The following is a 21,066-nucleotide window of genomic DNA, read 5'->3' as shown; positions in this document are numbered from 1 at the left end:
ATTATAAGCATTTGTCATTCCGCGATTTCCAGTGTCACAGCTTTGCTAGACGGAGGAAACGAATTGTCAGGTTCTTTGTAAAATAGATAGATTGGAAAAGAGAGAGAAAATGTACAAAACCATTGCGTAACAGTATAATTTATGGAGTGTACACAATAAGTTCATTACAAGTGGTTTATAACGTAAGGTAAGTTGGAAAAGTAGTGAGTGTTTTACAGGGTTATGTAAATTGTCGAAAAATTGTTTACACAAATTCTCAATTAAACATTTATTAGTGATTTTTTTCTCTATATAAACATTTGTTTTCATTATGAAAATATCAATTATAATAAATCAATTTTCACATGGGAAAACTAATAGTATGGTTTTAAGTTTTACTTTTAACATCATGCATATACGTAATTCACATTTTTTTTTTTTTTAAGAACTGTTGCGACGTAACACTAGTTTAACGTATACATATATATATATATATGTTTATATAATATTAAATTTTATCGTATATATATTTATATATATATATATTAGTGCATTACACTATTGCTACTTTTTTTTTTCATAAAATATAGATGAGACACGTATATAAAATAAAATTTATCATGAGTAAGAATATATTATATTAAAATCAATAAAATCTAATAAATATATTTTTATATATCTAAAAAAATGACAGTAATATTAATAATAATAGTTTTACAAGAACAATAAAGTTGAATAAACAAAAAGTGAATAAAAAAATTGTAACACTTTCTGAAAAACGGTCTCCACGTAATAAATACGTGTGCAGTGGGAGGAAAAAAATAAGACGTTAATTTTTTATTATTTTCTGTTATTGAACTTTTTGGGCGCGCACATTACCAACGTTCGTTCATTGATTACATACAGACACGACTTTTAAACGGCCATCGTAAATAACGATAATATTCAAGCGACGCTAATTATATGCATGAGCTCAGATATGGTAATTATATACAACTATTTTCACGTATATATCGTCAACATTACTGGCCGAACGTCCGGCGAAGATTCGATTCGATTATATTGTGAGATCATTCCGAAATCCGCGGCAATGCGTTAGGAAGTGCACACACAATCGCGTAAATTCAGTACTGATATTGATATTCGGCGGGTAAGAAATTCTAATCGTTTCTCGTAGACACCAAAATCCTCACGGGTAATATAATAAAAAATAAACGCTTTTCAAAGCAGGAAAATATATTTTTCGACTTCAAAGTAAAACACTCTTCGAGAGTCGACGATAGAAACACTGCATCGTGTTTATTATTAGTCATTTCGTGTATCGATGTAAAACGGGCATAAATTTTCTAAACAATAGCCATCGCGGTCGTCGAACACGATCAAAAGATACGATACTAAGCATCTCGTCGTAGGAGTATATTATTATGCCGTAGAAATAATGATAATAATAATAATAATAAAAAAAATGATCTCGTTCAGAACAGATTATCTCCGGGTACGCTATATAAACGTTATTGTAATAATATATAGTCGCGTGTTCTACATAAAACGATGCCGCGTGTATCGATAAATTATATATTTTATATGAACCGATGTTTATTAACCGTAAGGAATTTGGCGTTTTAAGGACACTAAAAATGCGCATATATATATATCGTATGGTATCATAATAGTAGTGCACGGGGAAGACGGGGTCGTCGAGATAAAACGAAAGGAGGAAAAAAAATACGAGATGCTCTCGGGATCTAAAACGTCGCAGTCATATAATATGTAAAGGTCTTTAGCCCCGCGATCGAGTGCCGCGCGCATACATACATATATCGTAGTAGTGCACAATAAAGGTACGTACGCGAAATCCCTCGCACTCGTCCGCTCGCCGACACGCGCTCGTGTGTGTGTGTGTGTGTGTGTACTTTGTTGGCTGCTCGCGCGGCTGGCTCGGTCAGACGACGAAAATCTAGTGCGGGACCACTACTATCATGTCGAGTACACGAGGACACCGCACCGGTGGCGGCGCGGATATTCTAATAACGTATATCCGCGAACGCGCGGGGAAACCGTGTCGTAAGGGGTTGGCGGTGGCGGTAGTTGTGCTGGGGGGGAGGGAATGAAGACGTACCTAATAAATATTCAAAGTATATTATGTTGTTCTCGACGTCAGATTCTGGTCGTAAAAACCGTTTTATTGTAAATGCGGCGGCGGCGGCGGCGGCGGCGACGGCCACACGGCGTGTCACAGAGTGTTCACTTTATTATTAAAATGATAAAAACCGAAAAAAATAGAAACCGAATAAATCATGCGCCGGCACGGCGTGTGGTACGCGCACATAGAAAATTGCATAAGCCGATATATTATTTTTTCATGTCAAGCGGTTTTCTTTTTATTTCTTATATCACACGTACATATTATTATTATAATGCACCTACGTGTGCGTACAATACGAGTAGTATTGTCGCTGGTAAGTACTATAGTAATCGTTTTTCGTCGTTTCGAGAGGGCACATTTTCTCGCGTCACGCGTACAAAAACAATAATAGGCAATATTACAATAGTTATAATAGTTATAATATAATAGTCGTAATATATGTATATAATAATAATAATAATAATAATATAAAGTAATGGTAATTAACATACGTATATATAGTACAATAAAAATAATATATTATCAATATAATAATCAATGTCATATTGTGTTATTCGATTATAGTTTTACATCGTTAACATAATAATATACAGCACGCGATCATAATATTGACGTTATGCGCGCGAATATACCGAGCGGCGGCGTCGAAAATATCATGTTTTGATATTTTTTTTTTATGCCACGTACGTCGGATCGGAGCTGTTTATTTATCCATTTAAACGATATATGTATCATAATCAAACAAAATGCGTGTCGTATATCATAATATAATCCTAACAATACCTACATAATATATATATAGGGATTATCGTCACTAGAGTAGATACACGTAAAATATACAATATCGTAGTATTAAAGTATTTAAATATTTACAGTTACATAATATTAATATATATATATATATATATATCATATATAGTATTTTATTGTAAATAATATTACGGCGCAGAAAAAAAACCTCAAAAACGATTTTAATAAATATTTTATTTTCGCACTAAGTCGCCACGTATGTATCGACGGCGACGGAAAAAGCTGAGACGTTCGTCGGCAAAACAAAATAAATACGTCGACGCAGTAATAATATTATTATTATTTTTACTTCGGAATGACGGGGCGCGCGTGTATGTATAAACACTACTATTTTGCGCACTGCGGCGGCGGACATATTATTATTTCACTCGCACTCTTCACCGAACTCACACGAATATTACACACAGCCGTCGCCGACGAAATATACTGCGACAAAAGCCAAATCTCGTACGTCCGCGTGTGTGTAAGTCACGTGTATTATGCGTGTGTGTGTGTGTGTGTGTGTGTGTGTGTGTGTGTAATATTACGACGTACTGTACCTATAGAATAGCGTGTTAGTGTTATATCGGAGCGTCATTCACGCGGATTCGGCATGCGATACAGATGCATACTGTATGTTGTAGAGTAGACGACGATAGTATATTATTATTACTGTTGTATCGTCGCGACGATAAGCGACACGCATAGTGTATATTATTATTTTTTTTTTACATTATTATTTACGATGAAAACGAAAAACAAGCGGCGGTCGGAGAATAATTTTAACGACCATCACTTTGACCGGATCGGCGGCGTCGCTCGCATACAACTCATATAGTATCTGTGTGTGTGTGTGTGTGTGTGTGTGTGTGTGTGTGTGTGTGTGTGTGTGGAGAGAGACGGATAGATCTCGTCGTCGCGATGGCGCTTTAGTCCTGTACACAAAATAGCTACTTTCAGATCTACGAAGGCTGCACGTGTATCGATCTAATTAGTATTATGATATTATTATGCGGCTGTCTGTATAGGGTCGGCGGGACCTTTACAGTCCAGTCACGAACGAGACGGCGACGATGACGGCTAGCAGCTGCTGCAGGAGGAACCCGTCGAAAAGGGCCGGCGCTCCGCTGGTGACGATCACCGGCGACGTCCGGACCACGATCGGCTCGGTGTATTCGCTGTTTCCGGCCCGGTTCCTCGCCAAGATTTTCGTTATATACTCGGTGTTCGGCTTGAGGTTGACGAGCACGAAAGGACCTGAAACATGCACCGCGCGCATCCGCGTTTCATATTATTTATACGTCACTATCGTATGGAGTGTAATTATAGAATTTTTATCATGCACAATACAAGAGACTGTCATCGGGACCGGCAGGTATTGCGTGTACGATAAAACGCGACCAGTTCTTTTGGCTGGTTTGTAGGCGCGAGTGTAGTATAATAGCAGTACAGTATATTAGAATTAGCGGCGGTGTACGGTGACGGTAATAAATAATTTTACAACAACTTTCTTTAGGCGGCGCGGACTACTAGCTGTTGTATACATATATATATTGGCTGTAATTGTGGCGCGGCGCGGGGTCGATGGGCGTCGGTTACACGTACCTTCGGTAGTATTGAAGTTCATCATGTCGAAACTTTCGAAAGTCTTTCCGCTGGGTTCCACGACTCTCGTCACGTACTCGACTCTGTAGCCAATCAACTCGTCCCCTTTGTCGTTGGGCACCACTTGCAGTTCGATGAAGTTGTCGCCGACACGCGCAACTGACAGACCGCTGGGCATTTTTGGCTTGAACCCTTCGATCAGGTTGAACCGTCTGGTAATTTTGCCCAAACTATTCGTGGCCGTGCACGAGTACGATCCCAACTTTTCCGGTCTGTTGAACGTCACCTGCAAGGGCGTGCATAAACACGCAATATGTACAGTTCGATGGTATAGGGTTCATTATATTATTATAATATGATAAAACATGAACCGTTAAAAAAGTTTATAACACGAATACTTTTACGCACTGAGCATATAATATCGACAACACGCGATAGCTTGCGTTATCCAAACTATATAATACAATATTATGTAATACGACACTGCAGAAATTACTTATTTGATGCAGGTATAATAATATCATGTAAAATACACCTCAGACGGTTAATATTTTGGCACCCTTTTTGGCACGTCCTACCCTCATCCTCTGCAGATTCTGTGACTATATACGTCGGTTGCCAAGACAGTCTAGGAGTAGTAGAGTTGTTCCAAAATTTTCAAAAGTGTTACACAACAATTGAGGGAATATATTTATGTTTAAATAGAGGATTGGTGCACATTTTCAGAAACGTCAAAAGAAATGTGCGGAAAACTGAAATGAAATTAATGGTTTCCGTTTTAAAATATTACTGATTATTCAAATATTTATGTCAAAATTATTGTGGAAACATCTTATCGTTTATAGTTAATTTGGTCACTTGAGCTTACAAGAACTGAGACAAGATCAAACAGCAAAAATATTTACGCAACATGGCCTATATACAGCCTTCGAAATAATTACATCTGGCGTGCACATAATATTGTTTTACTTCGGTCGGTTCTCTCTTACTAAGAAACAGCACCGACAAACACATTTCCGCGTGTACACTCGGAAGACAACAAATATTATGCTTTGCTCGTCTCGTGCGCCGTACAGACGGTAGTAATAAACTATCATAGGGTTGTGTAATATAATACGTACGAGGTAGTGGTCGGCCGGGTTGGTGAATAATTTTCCGTTGAAAGTCCACGTCATGTTTGCCGCCGGTTCGGCTGAATTCTGACACGATAAATTAACCGAGTCCGTCTGGAATACGTACAGGTCGACGGGATCGCCTTGTATGTGGTTTAAAAACACCGGTTTGTCTGTGTAAAGAAAAAAAAAACATTCAGTACTGTCGTTATATTTAACGAATATATAGACACGACGAGAGAACAGTAACAGCGACGTCGTCGACGACGATTACACATTAGCGAATCATCGAGTAGTCGATATCACACGCGTACATGTCATTATGTTTTTGATTGTGGTACTTGTGTGTGTTTTATATATTTAATTATTAAAGATAATAAACTTTAGTCGAAAGTCACGATCGTTTTAATGCTTTGTATCTATAACAACAGTAATAAACATAAATAATGGTTTGTTATGGATACAATGTATGTAGTATTATTTCCATGATATATCATCTCTAACGATATAGATAAACATAAAAACAAATATTGTATACACATATTTCTTACAAATACATTTACCGAAAGAACACACCATTTAACTTGAGCCTATACAATAAACTTTTAAGACGTTGGGAGTAGAGACCATATTTTTAGTGTCAGTTTTGGATAATACGAGCCCGCCTGTTGGTGATAAAAACCGATCGTGTATCGACGGATCTCTTCTTTCCGCTACAATAACCCATAAAACAAAATGTGTATACGTTATTAAAATATGTTTGATTTTTATAATCGAAACCTGTGATTTTTATTACGATTACAATAAGAAAATTTAAAATCTGGAAATACCTAAAAACTAAACACGAAGGTCTTGAAATATTTTAAGATAAAAGTAACTAATTCAATATATTTCAATTATATTGACGTTTTGAAAAGTTTCAAAAATTAATTACTTTGTTTTTTTATTTTCATTCTGTGGGGGATATAAAGTTCTATTAATACTGTAGAGTACCTTGGGGCTATGTGTACGTAGGTGGTATAATATACGTATATTATATATAGATATGATATTATTATGATGTCTACTATAGTCAGACAACGGAGGCTGCATTTCCGTTTTATTAATATTTTCACGGTACGACTAATTGACGGGTTTTTGTTTGAAATTTAGAGAAAAAACAGAATATTATGATGAAAATATAATGCCACTATAACTCTGATAGCAGATGATATTTATTATTATTTTATAATGCTTTCCTGTTTGTTATTAATTATTATAATAATAATTACTATGTATAAAATTATTATCTACCATGAAATTTACAGGTGATAAAAAAATCGCCAAGTAAATAATCCACAAGAGATCTAAAACATTTTCTTATTATTGAGATTCAACAATAATCCATTTTTGATTTTAAACTTTAAGAAGTAGATGTAGAGGTTCCTTTAAAAAATATGTTGATAAAAAAATTATTTAATTTAATAAAATATGCATCATTTACATCGTTTATCGTGTAATCATTGAATTCACAATAGAGACCTTTCATTATAAAAGTATGAATATCAAGATATTTTACATTTTTAATGATTAAAATATTCAACTCTCTCTACTCTGTATACATAAAGTTCTTCCAGGTTTGTTTTAGAAATTACAAGATATTGCCTTTGAAAGGGCGTGAGGAGGAGAGCAAAATTAGAGCTCATCATATTGTTATTATATCCATCTAAGTACTAGCAACGTTAGACGTGCCATAATACGGCGTGGATCATCGGATATAATCAGATATAAACTTTAAAGTTTAAACTAACAAAACGTACAGTCTACTTATTAGTTATTACTCTTACAATTTACTACAAAGAAAAATTATAATTTACATTGTAATAAATCTATTATGCTGTTTTTGTATTTCAAACAATATTGCCTATCATATATTTATACAATAAAAAAAAAAAAATAAATAAATTTATCTTCTAACAAAACGCGTACAATTCCATTGTTTATTTTACTATTTAGTCATTTTTTAAGGCCTATGGAAAAATTACAAAACTAATCTTTGAAAATAAACATTTCAAACCTAATTAAATATTCGAAAAATCATACGTATATTTTTTTTCACTGCGATTTCTACGACTATCTCCGGAATAAGAATAAATATTGCACTTTTACTATAATATTACTTTAATAGTGAATTGTTTATTTTTTTTTATTAAGAAATGTCACGAACAAGCTTATAAATATAGGTCAGATTCACCGAAAATTGTTTTCTGAAATACCTATATATAATGGCCAGTTCAATATATATATAATAATCGTATATAAAAATAAATGATTAAGGCTAAAACTTTTTTAAGGGAATGTCGTAACGCCCATATATTATATAATTATATATAAGATATATAGTATAAGTATATATAAGATCAATAAAGTATATATAGTACTGGATTTGTTGTGCGATTAATGGATTAGTTTTTTTTTCTTTTATGAACTTATTACAGATTTTTAGTTAGGTACTTTTAATGTTATTCAATATTAAATCGAATGCATACTCACGTCTGACTTTCAATTCGATAACTTTAATTCCGGAAACACTAGACTTGTTAGTGGTCTCGAAGGCTCTGCACGTGTATTCACCCGAATCCAGGTGTGTCACGTTTCGCACCATCAGTCCGCCTTCTAGCACCGAATATTTTCCGCCTGTGGCACAACGTTATGATATTTTTCGATTAGCTAGTTAGCTGTTATTGCAAGAATCTCGACAACGGCAAGGCATGCTGTACCGCACGAATAATATTACAACCGTATACTCACTCGTCGTCTTTTCTTTTAACGTCTGACCGTTGTACGACCACATAAACGTGGGGTTTGAGTTGCCTTTCACCTTGCACCTGATGAAGTAGTCGGCGTACTCGTCGGCGATCTGTTCTGCGGGCGTGTCGAATTCCAATATTTCTGTTAACAAAATCGCGTAGTGTTAATATTATTTTTTTCATACGTAAGAAGATGTTTTGGCAGAACATATATATATATATATATATAGCTGCAGTTATGAGATAACGTCAATGTCGATCTACCGAGTGGACTACTTCCTCACCCCCTCCCCAAAATGCGACATGGATTCAACACTGACATAATCTTACACTCTTTCCCTTAAAGGTCATGTATTATATTTTTTGTCGTCGTTAAATGTGTGTGTGTGTACTTATTCCTTTCTCGAATAAACACACATACATTTATATATTGTAACATGCTAACACACACACAAACACACTTGAAATGGTATCGATTTTGTACGGCGGAATGATATACGAGGTCGCGTCGCTATTTTCATTACACGCGACATTGCTAATCCTAATTAACTCTATATTTCACCACAGTGCGATATCACGTCGTCGTCGCAGTCGCGGGTATGGAAACCGATTTTTAACGCGAATCCTTAACTCGGTGGCGGGCCGGACTGATTTTGTAGGGCGTGTACGAATGCTACGGGTAGTATTGCTATTGTTTTTATTACCTGCGTACGTATACCTATGTTGCTATAATTTATTAGTCTATTACGAACGAGAAACCAAAAAATTGCTGACGGCGTGTGTATGACGACAGGGCCTTGGTATTTTTTCGACAATTTATTTTATTATATTGTAAGTCGTAAAAGCTATTCGAGTATTGTTCGTGTATTCGAATAAACTTTCCTGGGGGGAAAAAAATTAGAAAAAAATTAACGTAATCTTAAATTCTGTCTTATACAATACATAATATCATATATTATATTATGTGGTATATACACAACCATTAAATTATAGACAGAGACTATACGTATGTTATTTCAAACCTGCGTGAATGAGCAGATCGCACTCTGTGAGCACATCAACTGTGGCGCGTTGTGTGCTTATACATATATAATGGGTAACGTTCTAAACGCACACATTTCTATGTATATAAAAGAAAGGTCGATTACGTGACAATTTGTGTGGAGCACACTTTTAACCAGGCCAAGTTATTCGCATAGTATGTTTGAAAGGCGAATATGCATGATGTACTCGAAGTGTAAATTTCAACTAGTCTTACCGTACGACTACACAGTTTGTAGACTCTGAGTTGTGATGTGGTGCTATTGATTTTACAGTGTTGTATTTTTTCTTTCTTTTTTTATAAAAACACTATTTGAGGTCATAAATAACGATCAAGATACTTCATTCTGCACAATATATATGTAGATTGAAAATCGAACACAGATTTTAACGTCAATTTTTCAATTCCCAGAAGATGTGGAAAAAATTGTGAAAAACAGCGAATAACACGCGTTGATCTTTTACCAAAACATAATACAGTGACATTTTGTGTAAGCCAAATCCCACTTCGGTTTAGTTTTTAGATTCGAATGTGATCATTCATTGTATTGAAATCAAAAAAAGTTACCAAAAACTTATGCGGAAACGAGTATGACAAATATACTAGCCAATACTACCCACTGTTATATAGGAACCGCTGAAAACATTTGTTTTGTACGTATCCATTCGTTTGTAGTAATTATGTTTATCTATCACCATAATTGCATAAATTAAATATTTAGATAGTAAATTTAGACGGATTTGATGGATAATTTTACAGTATGAACAACATTTGCAAACTTTTTAAAAGTTACAAAGAACATTTTGAAGGAATGTCAAGCAAGTGCAATTTTCCTCAGCGCTACAGTTCGTTTTTCGAACTCGATGATTTATTATTGCTTTACAATTTAATATCACAATTATTACACAACAGCTGTCTTAGGAGGAGAGCGATTTGAGATGTTTTTCCAAAAAACCGAATCCTGTATACTTTTACACCCTATCAGACTTCTATACATTTATTATTACAGACCGTACCTATATCGTATTAATATTCGAAATTCAAATACTACATTTGTATTTATATAATTACTTTAGTACTAAAATATATTCCTTGTTTTATTTATTGTTTGTTTTTAATTATTTATAGTTAAATTAAAAATATATTTTAATTGTGTTTGAATAATTAATGATTCTTATCGTATAATATATGGTTTGTCGTATTTATACATAAACGGCAACATGCTATACTAATAATAAAAATTAAATACATTTAAAATTACGAAGGACATATTCGGCTAAGAGATAATCTGTATAATAATATTATTACGAAAAATAGTCATATGATTTAATTCCACGCGTACACATTATATATTATATACGTATTCCGTTGACTTATGTCCAACTTACGCGGTTTCATTGACTTTGTTTTTGTTTAAAAAAATTAAAACTCGAATATAAAAATAAAATAGGTAACCGGATTAGAGCGTTCTCTATCGATTACGTTAATTTAGTGAATTATCCAGATACATACTGCTCACACAGTGGCATGAAATTAAACACATACAAGAGAGGATTGGGTAGATAAAGAATTCGAAAAAATATGATTTTTATTTTCATCGTATTAAAAAAGGAAGGAAAAGGAACATCGAGATAAATCTCATAAAAACACATATTACACACAGTAGGGGAATCGGACACACGGTAGCGGTTGTCATTAGGTGTTATGATATCATTACGATATCACAATAATCTGCCAAACATCACACGATCTGTACAAATAATTGATAATATAATAATATATGTGAACGTCGCAATTATATTTCGTCGACCCTCGTCCCCACGCCCGCTCAAAATCACGATAAAATGTTATTATAACGCACCGAGGGCACACGAAATGACAGCGAGACGATCTGAGGTGGGGCACGAAATGGCGTGTTTGAAAACTCGTCTGGAGTTATAAATTATATAAGCTGATTAAAAAAATAAGGAAACGGTTCACCTCCGTTAATACGAGGCGAGGCGGTGACTTTCGTTTGAGCTTGTATTTCTCGTCGTACAGGTCCTATTTTTTTTTCCGTATCACGCGATTTTCATTCGAAACATGATATATATATATATATATATTCACATGCTAATAAATCACATTTTCTTTTCAGCCGACATAAACGGTTTAAAATAAATGTCTCCTGACATAGTCACGTTGGCCGTGCGCGAGCGATCGTCTTCGCCCGTCCGACCAGTCTTAGGATTATTATTACTACTTTTATTATTATTATTATCATCATCATCATCACATTTATATACACACACACGTACAGACAGATAGGAGGTAGGTATAGAAAATGAAATTTCACACCCGAATACGATTTCAGATAAGAAATAATATACCTACCAAATAGGCTTCGCGGGACGGTGGTATTCTTTTTTTTTTTATATATACATGCATTTGTGGCGTTATCCATTTCTTGGGTAATATTCCTTTATATACTGTCCTTTACTGTTCGCCAACACGCGTGTATTATTTTTTTTTCTTTTTGTCACCGACGCGCTGTCTTTTCCAGTTTATTTATATTTGAGTTTTTTTTTATTCGTCCGCGACGTGAAAACAAACTTAAGTAAAGGAGCCGTATCACACGGTAGAAAACTTTTCAAACTTTTTATATACCTACTTAAAAGGAATATACTGCGTAAAATACACACACATACACACACACATATTATATATATATATGAAGAGTGTAGGTATATGTAAATTTGAATAATCTCGAAGAGAAAAACTTTAACGCATATTATATATAATATTGTGCCACCGGCCGCCGTCGCTCGTATAATTTTACACAGAAACGGGTATTTTTCATCCGCAACCGAGTTAGATAGATAACATAAAATAACAATATTCGTAATAATATCAATATACGTAGGTACACTGTACTAGTTGTTTTTGAATCCATCGTGGCTACCGAAATAATAATGGCAATACATATGGTATTTAATACGATCACCGTCAACCGTTATAGGCACGACCGGGGTCAGGGACGATGATACGAACGGCTGCAATCTCATCACAGCATATATTTTAATATGGACGGTCGCAGGAGCTCGTCATAAATTATTTTTCAGACCGAAATCGTGTCTGTTTTGGATTTTAAATTGAATTCGAAATTGAAATTAAACGGTTTCGCTCGTCACAAGTTTAGTGTTTATATATACTTATATATTTGTCCTATATCGACCGACGTACATTTTTCCGGCGATGTCGTGTTTGATGGACGGGTGGGTGGGTACCGTATTACCATGACGTGAATTTTTTTCTACGCCATAATATATATATATATATATATATATTAAGTTCTGATATGTATTAACATTTTACACGACGTATATTATTGTGTTTCCGTGTACCATGACGTTATAGGAAAATGGGGAACGCGCGTGGATTTAATATACGCTTATTTGCGATATTCGGCACTATGTTTGTAGCAATAAACGCGTCGAGACGGTGCAATTTTCATCTCGTATTGCACACGTCCACAGACAATAATCCGTGTTAAAAATGTTATGTAATAATCGCTCGATTATTTTGTATTCGTATCGATTAACAGTAAGTTATAATAATTATAATTCATTTTTTTTTTTTTTTTATTGCAATATCGTTTTTTTGAACCATATCAATTTAATTTGCATTCAAATGCGTGTAAATGTTGTGACACGTTCGATTATAAATGTCACGATTCCGTGAATAGTACAGGTCGTTTAGTTAATAATTTACCAAAGGTTTTAATAAAAATGACAAAACTATATTTATTGTATCGCCTTTCAATTTATTTATTTTTTTAATTTTTGAAATATTAATTCAATTAAGCGCATTAATACATTAAATATTGTATATCATTTTAAAATATAAAATTATCTACATATACAGGCAGTTTTGATGAATCAAAACTATAAATTTAAACATTTTTTATTTACAATATATTACAACTTTATTTTCACCACGATAAACCAATTATTATGATGTTATTAGTTAAAGTAAGTATTCAAATGCCAAATAATTTTAATTTAGCAGCAATCCAATGCCAAAATCAATAATATTTGAATATTATTTGATATACATTTAACAATCCGAGCAAATTTTTTTTTAACGAAACGAACAATTTATCGGTTTTATATAAAGTTGTTTATTTTGTATGAATATGTAACCACTATATTACTATAGTTATAAAAAGTTTTACCAAGAACTTTCTACATAGGAAATACATTTCTTATAATATGTATATTTTGTATACATCACTTTTTATCGTACGTTTTTAGGTTAAAAGTTGAGCGATGATCGTGATTATTCGCATTTGACTAAAATAATTTTTATTTTTAATATAATAGAAAAATGTATAAAAAATACACTTTATCACCAATGGTTTTGATAAACAGAAGATGAAAGCGGTTTTTATGAAATGTTAGCGATTTAACTTTTTCATTTTTGTGATCAATTTCAGATTCACTAACTGTATGATATGGTATAAAAATATACAAGCACCTACAATGAAATACCGTGTTTTGTTGATACAGATTTTAAAGTGTGGTTAAATTGGTAATCGAGATTAATAAGTTTTCACGGATGAATGAATTAAGTTATTCACAAATGGTATTAGATATTATTATACATTTTTATTTCACTAAAATATTTTAAACGGCATCGTGTGTAGGCAAAATAGCTACATTACTGTAGTGAAAAATATTCTGCATTATAATATTAAATATTATATAATATACGTAATATTTTATTAAACTCAAGTTTTTGCACATATTATATATATATATATTTTTATGGTGTAGTGATAGCCCAACCCGTGCCTCATTGGTCACATGTGGCCCGCGGCCAATTTTAAATTTTAAATAAAATATATAAATAAGTACAATATTATTCCTAAGAAATTTAAATTTCTTTTTTTTATTATTGTTACACACACATTTTTTCTATTATTGCTAAGCCGGTACAAATGTACATTTTTACCTACTGATATTGCCCATCAAAATAAAAGGTTAGGAATAACGTTGTTACGTTACAGTTTGAAATTTTTAAAAGATTTGAAATGTTCATGAAAATCCATTTATGTATTTCAAAATAAATATTGAAAGTGTTAGAAGTCACGGTGCACCGGTATATTGTGCCAAATGGGCCACCTTTAATACATATGCTGATTATAGTGCTTTATGTATAATAATATAAAAATCGCCTCTTATACGCATGTTTTTGTATAACAACAGTGTAGTTTCCCATCATAAGACATGTTTTTCTCCTTAAATAGTTTTATTGTAGATAACTACAATTAATATCAATATAGTTTCATTATATTATCAATTAAAAAACTGAAAAAAACTTTAAGGTGGTTTTCGTTTAGATATTTACATTTACATAAAAATAGAACACACTATCGAGTAATTAAAACTAGTGAATGGCAACTATGTGACTGTAGCCTGTGTGAGTTTATTTTTATGTATTCACTTTTTACGTCACTTAAAAATAACATTAATATTCATAAAATACCTTTAAATATCGTCTTGTTTGCTGTATATATCTACAAAACTTAAAAGGAGAATGACGCTTATAATAATTATGTTCAGTAAACAACTTATATAAAATATAAATAATTACTAAAATCTTATGAAATTACATTGTTTTGGATACAAATTTCAATATAGCTTTTTATACATTTAAACTTTTATATTAGATTCTGAACGGAGTGATGAATGTATTGATTTTACAATAATGTGTGTTATTTTTCATATTTTTTTTTTATTTTTATGACTGTCATCACGTTTTGGAGTAGTAATAATGCTTCGATATTTGACTTCAGTCCCTCTTTGAAAAGGAAAATCCATCTAGTTAGTACTTTGAGGGAGGGGGGGTTAAAAGTAAAAATTTCCAGTAGTTTTCAAAAGTGTCGGGAAAAACCCTGAAAAACTAACGGAAAAACGGGGATTTCTACGCATAACCACTTTTTGATAAAATCGATTTTTTGATTTTGCTGTAACTCAAAAACAAATCATTATAAATACTTGAAATTTTCACCAAATGTTTATATTATGATTATTTATTTACAATTGAAATTTTCGGCTTTTCTAAGGTTTTTTTCTTAAAATGCCGATAAAAAAAATTTGCGTATCCAAAAAATCTTTAAATTTAATTCAAGGTTTATTATAAGTTGTACTTATTGTAGTAAAAAAAAATCAAAAATCGTTTGTCACAATTTATGTTTATAAGCATTTAAAGTTCAAATGTTTACAAAATATATCAAAATCACGAAAATTTGCAAGGAATTTTGAAGTTGAAAATTCATAAAACTTTTGTGATTTATGCATAAGGTTCAAAAATCTAATAGAAGGTTATTCATAAGTTTTCCTTTAAGTAACTGTAAAAAAAAATTCCAGCGTCAATATAGAAAACATTTTATGAGCGTATGAAATTTTATTTTTTATGAAATCGCGTAAAATAATGATATATTACAATTTAAATATAGGTAATAATATAATATACCCAACTAATTATCATAGACTGAAAAATCGTCTCTGTTCAGAATCGTTTTTCTCATACAATGATACCCGTCATTGCATTCAAATTTAACACATCCATTATAGTGACCAGTGACCTACTACTCTCTATCTCTACTATACAGCAGAGCGATACCCACTTTTTTTTTATTTTTACTTAAATTCAAATCAAAGAATAAAGAAGTTTATATGGTAAATGTAAAAAAGAATTTTAAGTAAGTATTTGAAGATATTTAAAATTCTTTTTTAAGGTATTTGTATTTATATTTAAATACTTATTGAATAATATTATGTTCAAATACTTTTTTATTCTAGTATTTAAACACTTCTTTTAAATTCTTTTAAAAAGTATTTTTAATAAGTATGTGATAAGAGGTCGTGGTGGTAAATATCATTGTATTTAAGCACGTGCAGTCGATTTATACATGATATATAGTATAATGGCAAACAAGTATTGGCTACTATTTACATGTAACACCTTTTAGACTATGCATTTTACTTTGATTTTTAAAAAATAAAAACCACAGTGCAAAGATATCAACATCATCGATAATATTAAAAAATTATGAAATTTTCATAATTTAGTGTATATCGGACTACAAAATATTTACATCTAACCGATAATAATATTGTCGACTGAAAGTTACGAAAAAAGAAAAATACTATTAATTATAATCTGCTAGGGGAACACGCTGCAGGGAGACGATTTTGTCCACAAATGGTCTGAAAAATGACGCTGAACAGTAATGAAGACTTTAAAATACTCTGTCAACATACATCATTCAACAAAGCACAGGCTTTTCTTAAAGGAAGACGGATAGCGTATTATTTAAAAACAATAGTTTCATTTTGTACATCAACAACTACTAACTGTCAAGTTTTTGAATTATTATTATATATATAATAAAGGTTTTCTTATTAGTACGTCGGCGGGTTTCTTTTCGTTTTAAAACCATAGAAAAAAAAAAAAATAAGAAATTATCATCAAATCGGGACATTTCTATGAATAAGCAAGTAGTTCGGAAATCTACTTAGTTCACTGTATAATAAAATCAATCGCACCGGCTTCGAAGGATAACACGGAAAGGAAACGAGCGTCAGCTGCACGGCGACGGCGAAGTACGTCGGAATCGGTACAGCCACGGTACGTTGATAATTGCTTTCCGCGGCACGTTAGACTGACGGACGGGAAATTAAGACGTGTCAATTTCTCCGGCTGATAACCCAACGCTGACGGTATACATAAAAACAAAACTTAAAGAAAAAAGTTTTTTAAATCTCTTGCGCAGACTATGCTGCCGGCCAGTTACATCCAGGATTAACCAGAGAGGTCAGAGCGATGTTACGTTCATTATTATACGCCTATAGGTCATTATTATTTCAATTTAACATTTCACAATAAATTGTATGACACTTTTTACGAGTAGGTAATTATTTTCAGAAGACTCTTATACACCGAAAGATTATTTTGTAATGTGTCCTAAGTTAAATATAACAACGAATATTTTTAATAGCCTTTAAAATGAGGAATTTTTTTTTACAAGTGGTGTTTATCGCAAAATCTATTCCTGAAAAAATTGAAAAATTTTAAAACGTTTAAACTTAAAAATCTTAGTTTGGATAAAAAAAAAAAAAACAGTTCAATTATATTTACAGTTTTAATAAACAATTTATCAAATAATACATAGTTTACCTACGTGGCTACGCGTAATACAAAACCAGTCAGATTAGTAACCGCAAACCTACTTATTATTTGTTTTAAGTACTCACTTAAATTATATTTTCTTGTTTTTATTCGTACCATTATTTATTGATAAAGTAATGCATACGATGTTTCTTTAGATTAAGATAACTTCGATATTGTTAAAAAAAGAAACGATAATACTAAAAAATATTGAGTATTACACTATATATGTGCTATAGATAGAAAGCAACTATTTAACACTCGTAAATTATAATATTATACGATTTTAGACGAAAATTATTTGCAATAATAATAATAATATAAAACAAAATCTCGAACTTAAAACATTATAAATGTCCAGTCAAAACTATCCAAATGCTTATAGTTTTTTACGCGTATTACGTTTACCAAACTGCAAAAGTACATTATTAACGCTATATATATTTTATATAATCGATGACAAATGATGTATTTATTTTTGTCTCAAATACACGTTTTACGCATTACATTTTTTCCTAGTACGATTTCTATAAATCGTACGTACATATATATTATTAAAAATTTAAAAAGTACCTATAAACCGTTTGGACAAGTATTTATTTATGATATTGGGTATTTATATAACTTGATTGATATTATACTTTCCACATCATGATTTATTTGTTTAAAAATAAATAGTTAAAATTATGTCGAGTGATCGTATTTAAATTGCATTTAATGTTTTGGATATTGTTAAATTATAAAAATAAAAACAATACATTTAAACAAGCGAAATATAAAATAATATTATTATTTTGAGGATTAATTATTCATGCCAAGTCTAAACTCTATAGAGTTGTACTCCAACAATAATATAAATACCAAATACTATGAAAATATTAAATTCTATTTATAATATTATCTGTCTTAGTTAGATCGTCCATACGCAATTATTAAAAATATATAAAATTAAAAATATAAATAATGACTATATAAAAAATGCGTATAAGTGAGCGTTGTTCGGCTATACAGTTTTACATATTGATTAAGTCACTGAAATAGTTGTGTTTTGAATTTGAATTCGACGACAAATTAATGTTATGCGAAACACGTTTATGAGCTAAGACTGTAATTTATTTTACTTGTAATATTAAGGTAGATTGATTATTAATATTTAATTATTATAATATTAGATATACATATATTATATTTATATAATTTATTATTGTTCTTAAACTTTGAGCCGATACCACTCTTCCATAGCACGATGTGAATAGGTTATAGTGGTATACACTATATGCAGTAATTAAAAAATATCAATAAATCTAAATGTTTTGACGATGTCATTATGCATAAACAACTTAAGAATATGCGTAAAAGTTTTCAGTGTTCTCGAATAATATTTTTGAATTATTCCAACAAACGTTTAATTATCATATTTTATACAAATTTGAACTTCAAATGTTTAAATAATAAAAATGTGTCTAGTATACTCGTATTTAATAATTGTTAATATCTATAAAAACATCTGACGAAGAACCTTGTATTAGTTTTTTAAGCTTTAACTATAAAACTTGAACATTTTATACAATTTATACTTGCTATATTTATATTTTTATTGTTTTAAATATCGTTAAAAACAACTCATGAAGAAGTTTGTATTAAATTTTCAAGCTTCCTTACCTAGAAAACATTATTTTATCGATAATTGTAGAAAAATTGCTAGTATCTACTGGTTATTTGTTTTTGAATTACGATAAAATAAGAAACTTAATTGTATCAAAAATTTATTCTACGTAAAGATTGCTGTTTTTTTTCCAATTATTAAGAAAAGTACCGGAAACGTTTTATTATTGACCTCACAAAGTATTAACTATACTTACTTTCCTGTTAGAAAAGATGTTAAAATGAAAATTGATGCATTTTTTCTACTGTAAAGAGTGTCATTTAAAAAAAAAAAAAAGCACTTCAATGTAAAATCAATATAGTACTCTTCTTCATTGTGTCTCTCAGAATCTAAAAAAAGCGCTATAAAATTATACGTTTCATGAGTTTCTGGTGTATTTACATTACGCCAACAATGCAAATTGTTTATTAAATAAATACAGCAATAATAATTATGGTCTTATTATATTATGTACACACACACATATACAAATTTATATGCAAAAGTAATCAAAGCAATATAATAATGTTTGTCGGTTTCGATTATGAAATGATTTACTGTGTGGTTGAATTGTTATTTATAATATTTACACAATTTAACTCGATACAAATGAAGAAAAATTATTCTCCGGAGCAGATACACTTTACGCCGTGAAAATGTAGTGTCTGTAGTTATATCGCGGACCGGTATAAAACAATAACATTATAACATAATAATATACACGGGTATAATTTTATTGTCGGCACTTTGCATAACACAACAAATTATTATTAGGTGTTGGGATAATGTATTCGGAATAAACGCAGCGTTCGTGAAAATGTAAAATGCAATGCATTTGTGAAAAGAATAAAAATAATACTACATGCTGCCCGAGCCCTCTTCCGAGGACACTAGACCGCAATACATTTATACATACGGAGAATGCACTAATACACGGACTAGACGAGTATTGTTGCATACGACGACCTTTAGCGCCGGTCCCCGGAAGAATGCCTTTATTCGGTGCACGCGATAATAATTCAATAATAAAACGTTGTGTTTCATGTCGTTCACTTTGCGAGCATTGCACAAAACGACGCGGTGTTTCCATCGAAGCGAATTGCTGTACTACGCGCATATACACACTCTCGTATATATATATATATATATATATATAAATAATACACCACACGCTGACCATTAAAGTTTCCTCTGCCCCGCCGTCACAATGTTTTCTCTTTAGTAGTACTACACGTACACACACGCGCACACACACATACACACATATCACAGTCATTCATATATATATATAATAAAGAAGTTTGTAGTTTACGAGGCACGACCGCTGCACATATTCCAAAAACTTAAGGACCACATTACCGAAGACATCATATGGGGCGGCCGCCGCCGACGACGCGGACAATGTCGATTTATGACATCGAGTAATATATAAAGTTTCAACACGAAAAAGGTCACGAAGACGACGACGACGTACACCGGAGAAAAGCCATTTAGAAAATTATATATTTTTTTTATAATAAGTTACCTCGCACGACCGGATCGCATTTGACGAACGTCAATATTTATCGCTTTGGTGTATATGTCTATATAATATATATATATATATATTATAATATCTCGGGTCCATTAATTATTCGAGGAGTTTTAATTTATTATGCGCACGTATTTTGTATAATAATAATAATAATAATATGTGTAGGTATCGATTTACCTGGCCGTGTGTACACACAACTGCGTATATGTAC

General features: G+C 31.7%; 1 protein-coding gene across 2 annotated transcripts in view; it reads right to left on the bottom strand.

Annotated features, from left to right (window-relative positions):
• Positions 1 to 640: 640 nt before the first annotated feature.
• Positions 641 to 21,066, bottom strand: part of LOC113556787 (neural cell adhesion molecule 1-like) — a 159,139-nt gene continuing 138,713 nt past the window's right edge. For both annotated transcript variants that reach the window (XM_026961938.2, XM_026961939.2), the window contains exons 4-8: positions 8,422 to 8,562; positions 8,164 to 8,307; positions 5,641 to 5,804; positions 4,520 to 4,805; positions 641 to 4,171 (exon numbers count right to left, since the gene is read on the bottom strand). In XM_026961938.2, coding sequence (XP_026817739.1) covers positions 3,957 to 4,171; positions 4,520 to 4,805; positions 5,641 to 5,804; positions 8,164 to 8,307; positions 8,422 to 8,562 — 950 coding nt within the window. In that variant the 3' untranslated portion in view covers positions 641 to 3,956. The remainder of the gene's footprint in view (positions 4,172 to 4,519; positions 4,806 to 5,640; positions 5,805 to 8,163; positions 8,308 to 8,421; positions 8,563 to 21,066) is intronic.

The sequence above is a fragment of the Rhopalosiphum maidis genome, chromosome 1 (genome assembly GCF_003676215.2).
Source record: "Rhopalosiphum maidis isolate BTI-1 chromosome 1, ASM367621v3, whole genome shotgun sequence".
NCBI lineage: Eukaryota > Metazoa > Arthropoda > Insecta > Hemiptera > Aphididae > Rhopalosiphum > Rhopalosiphum maidis.
This window is presented reverse-complemented; position numbering and strand designations above follow the sequence as displayed.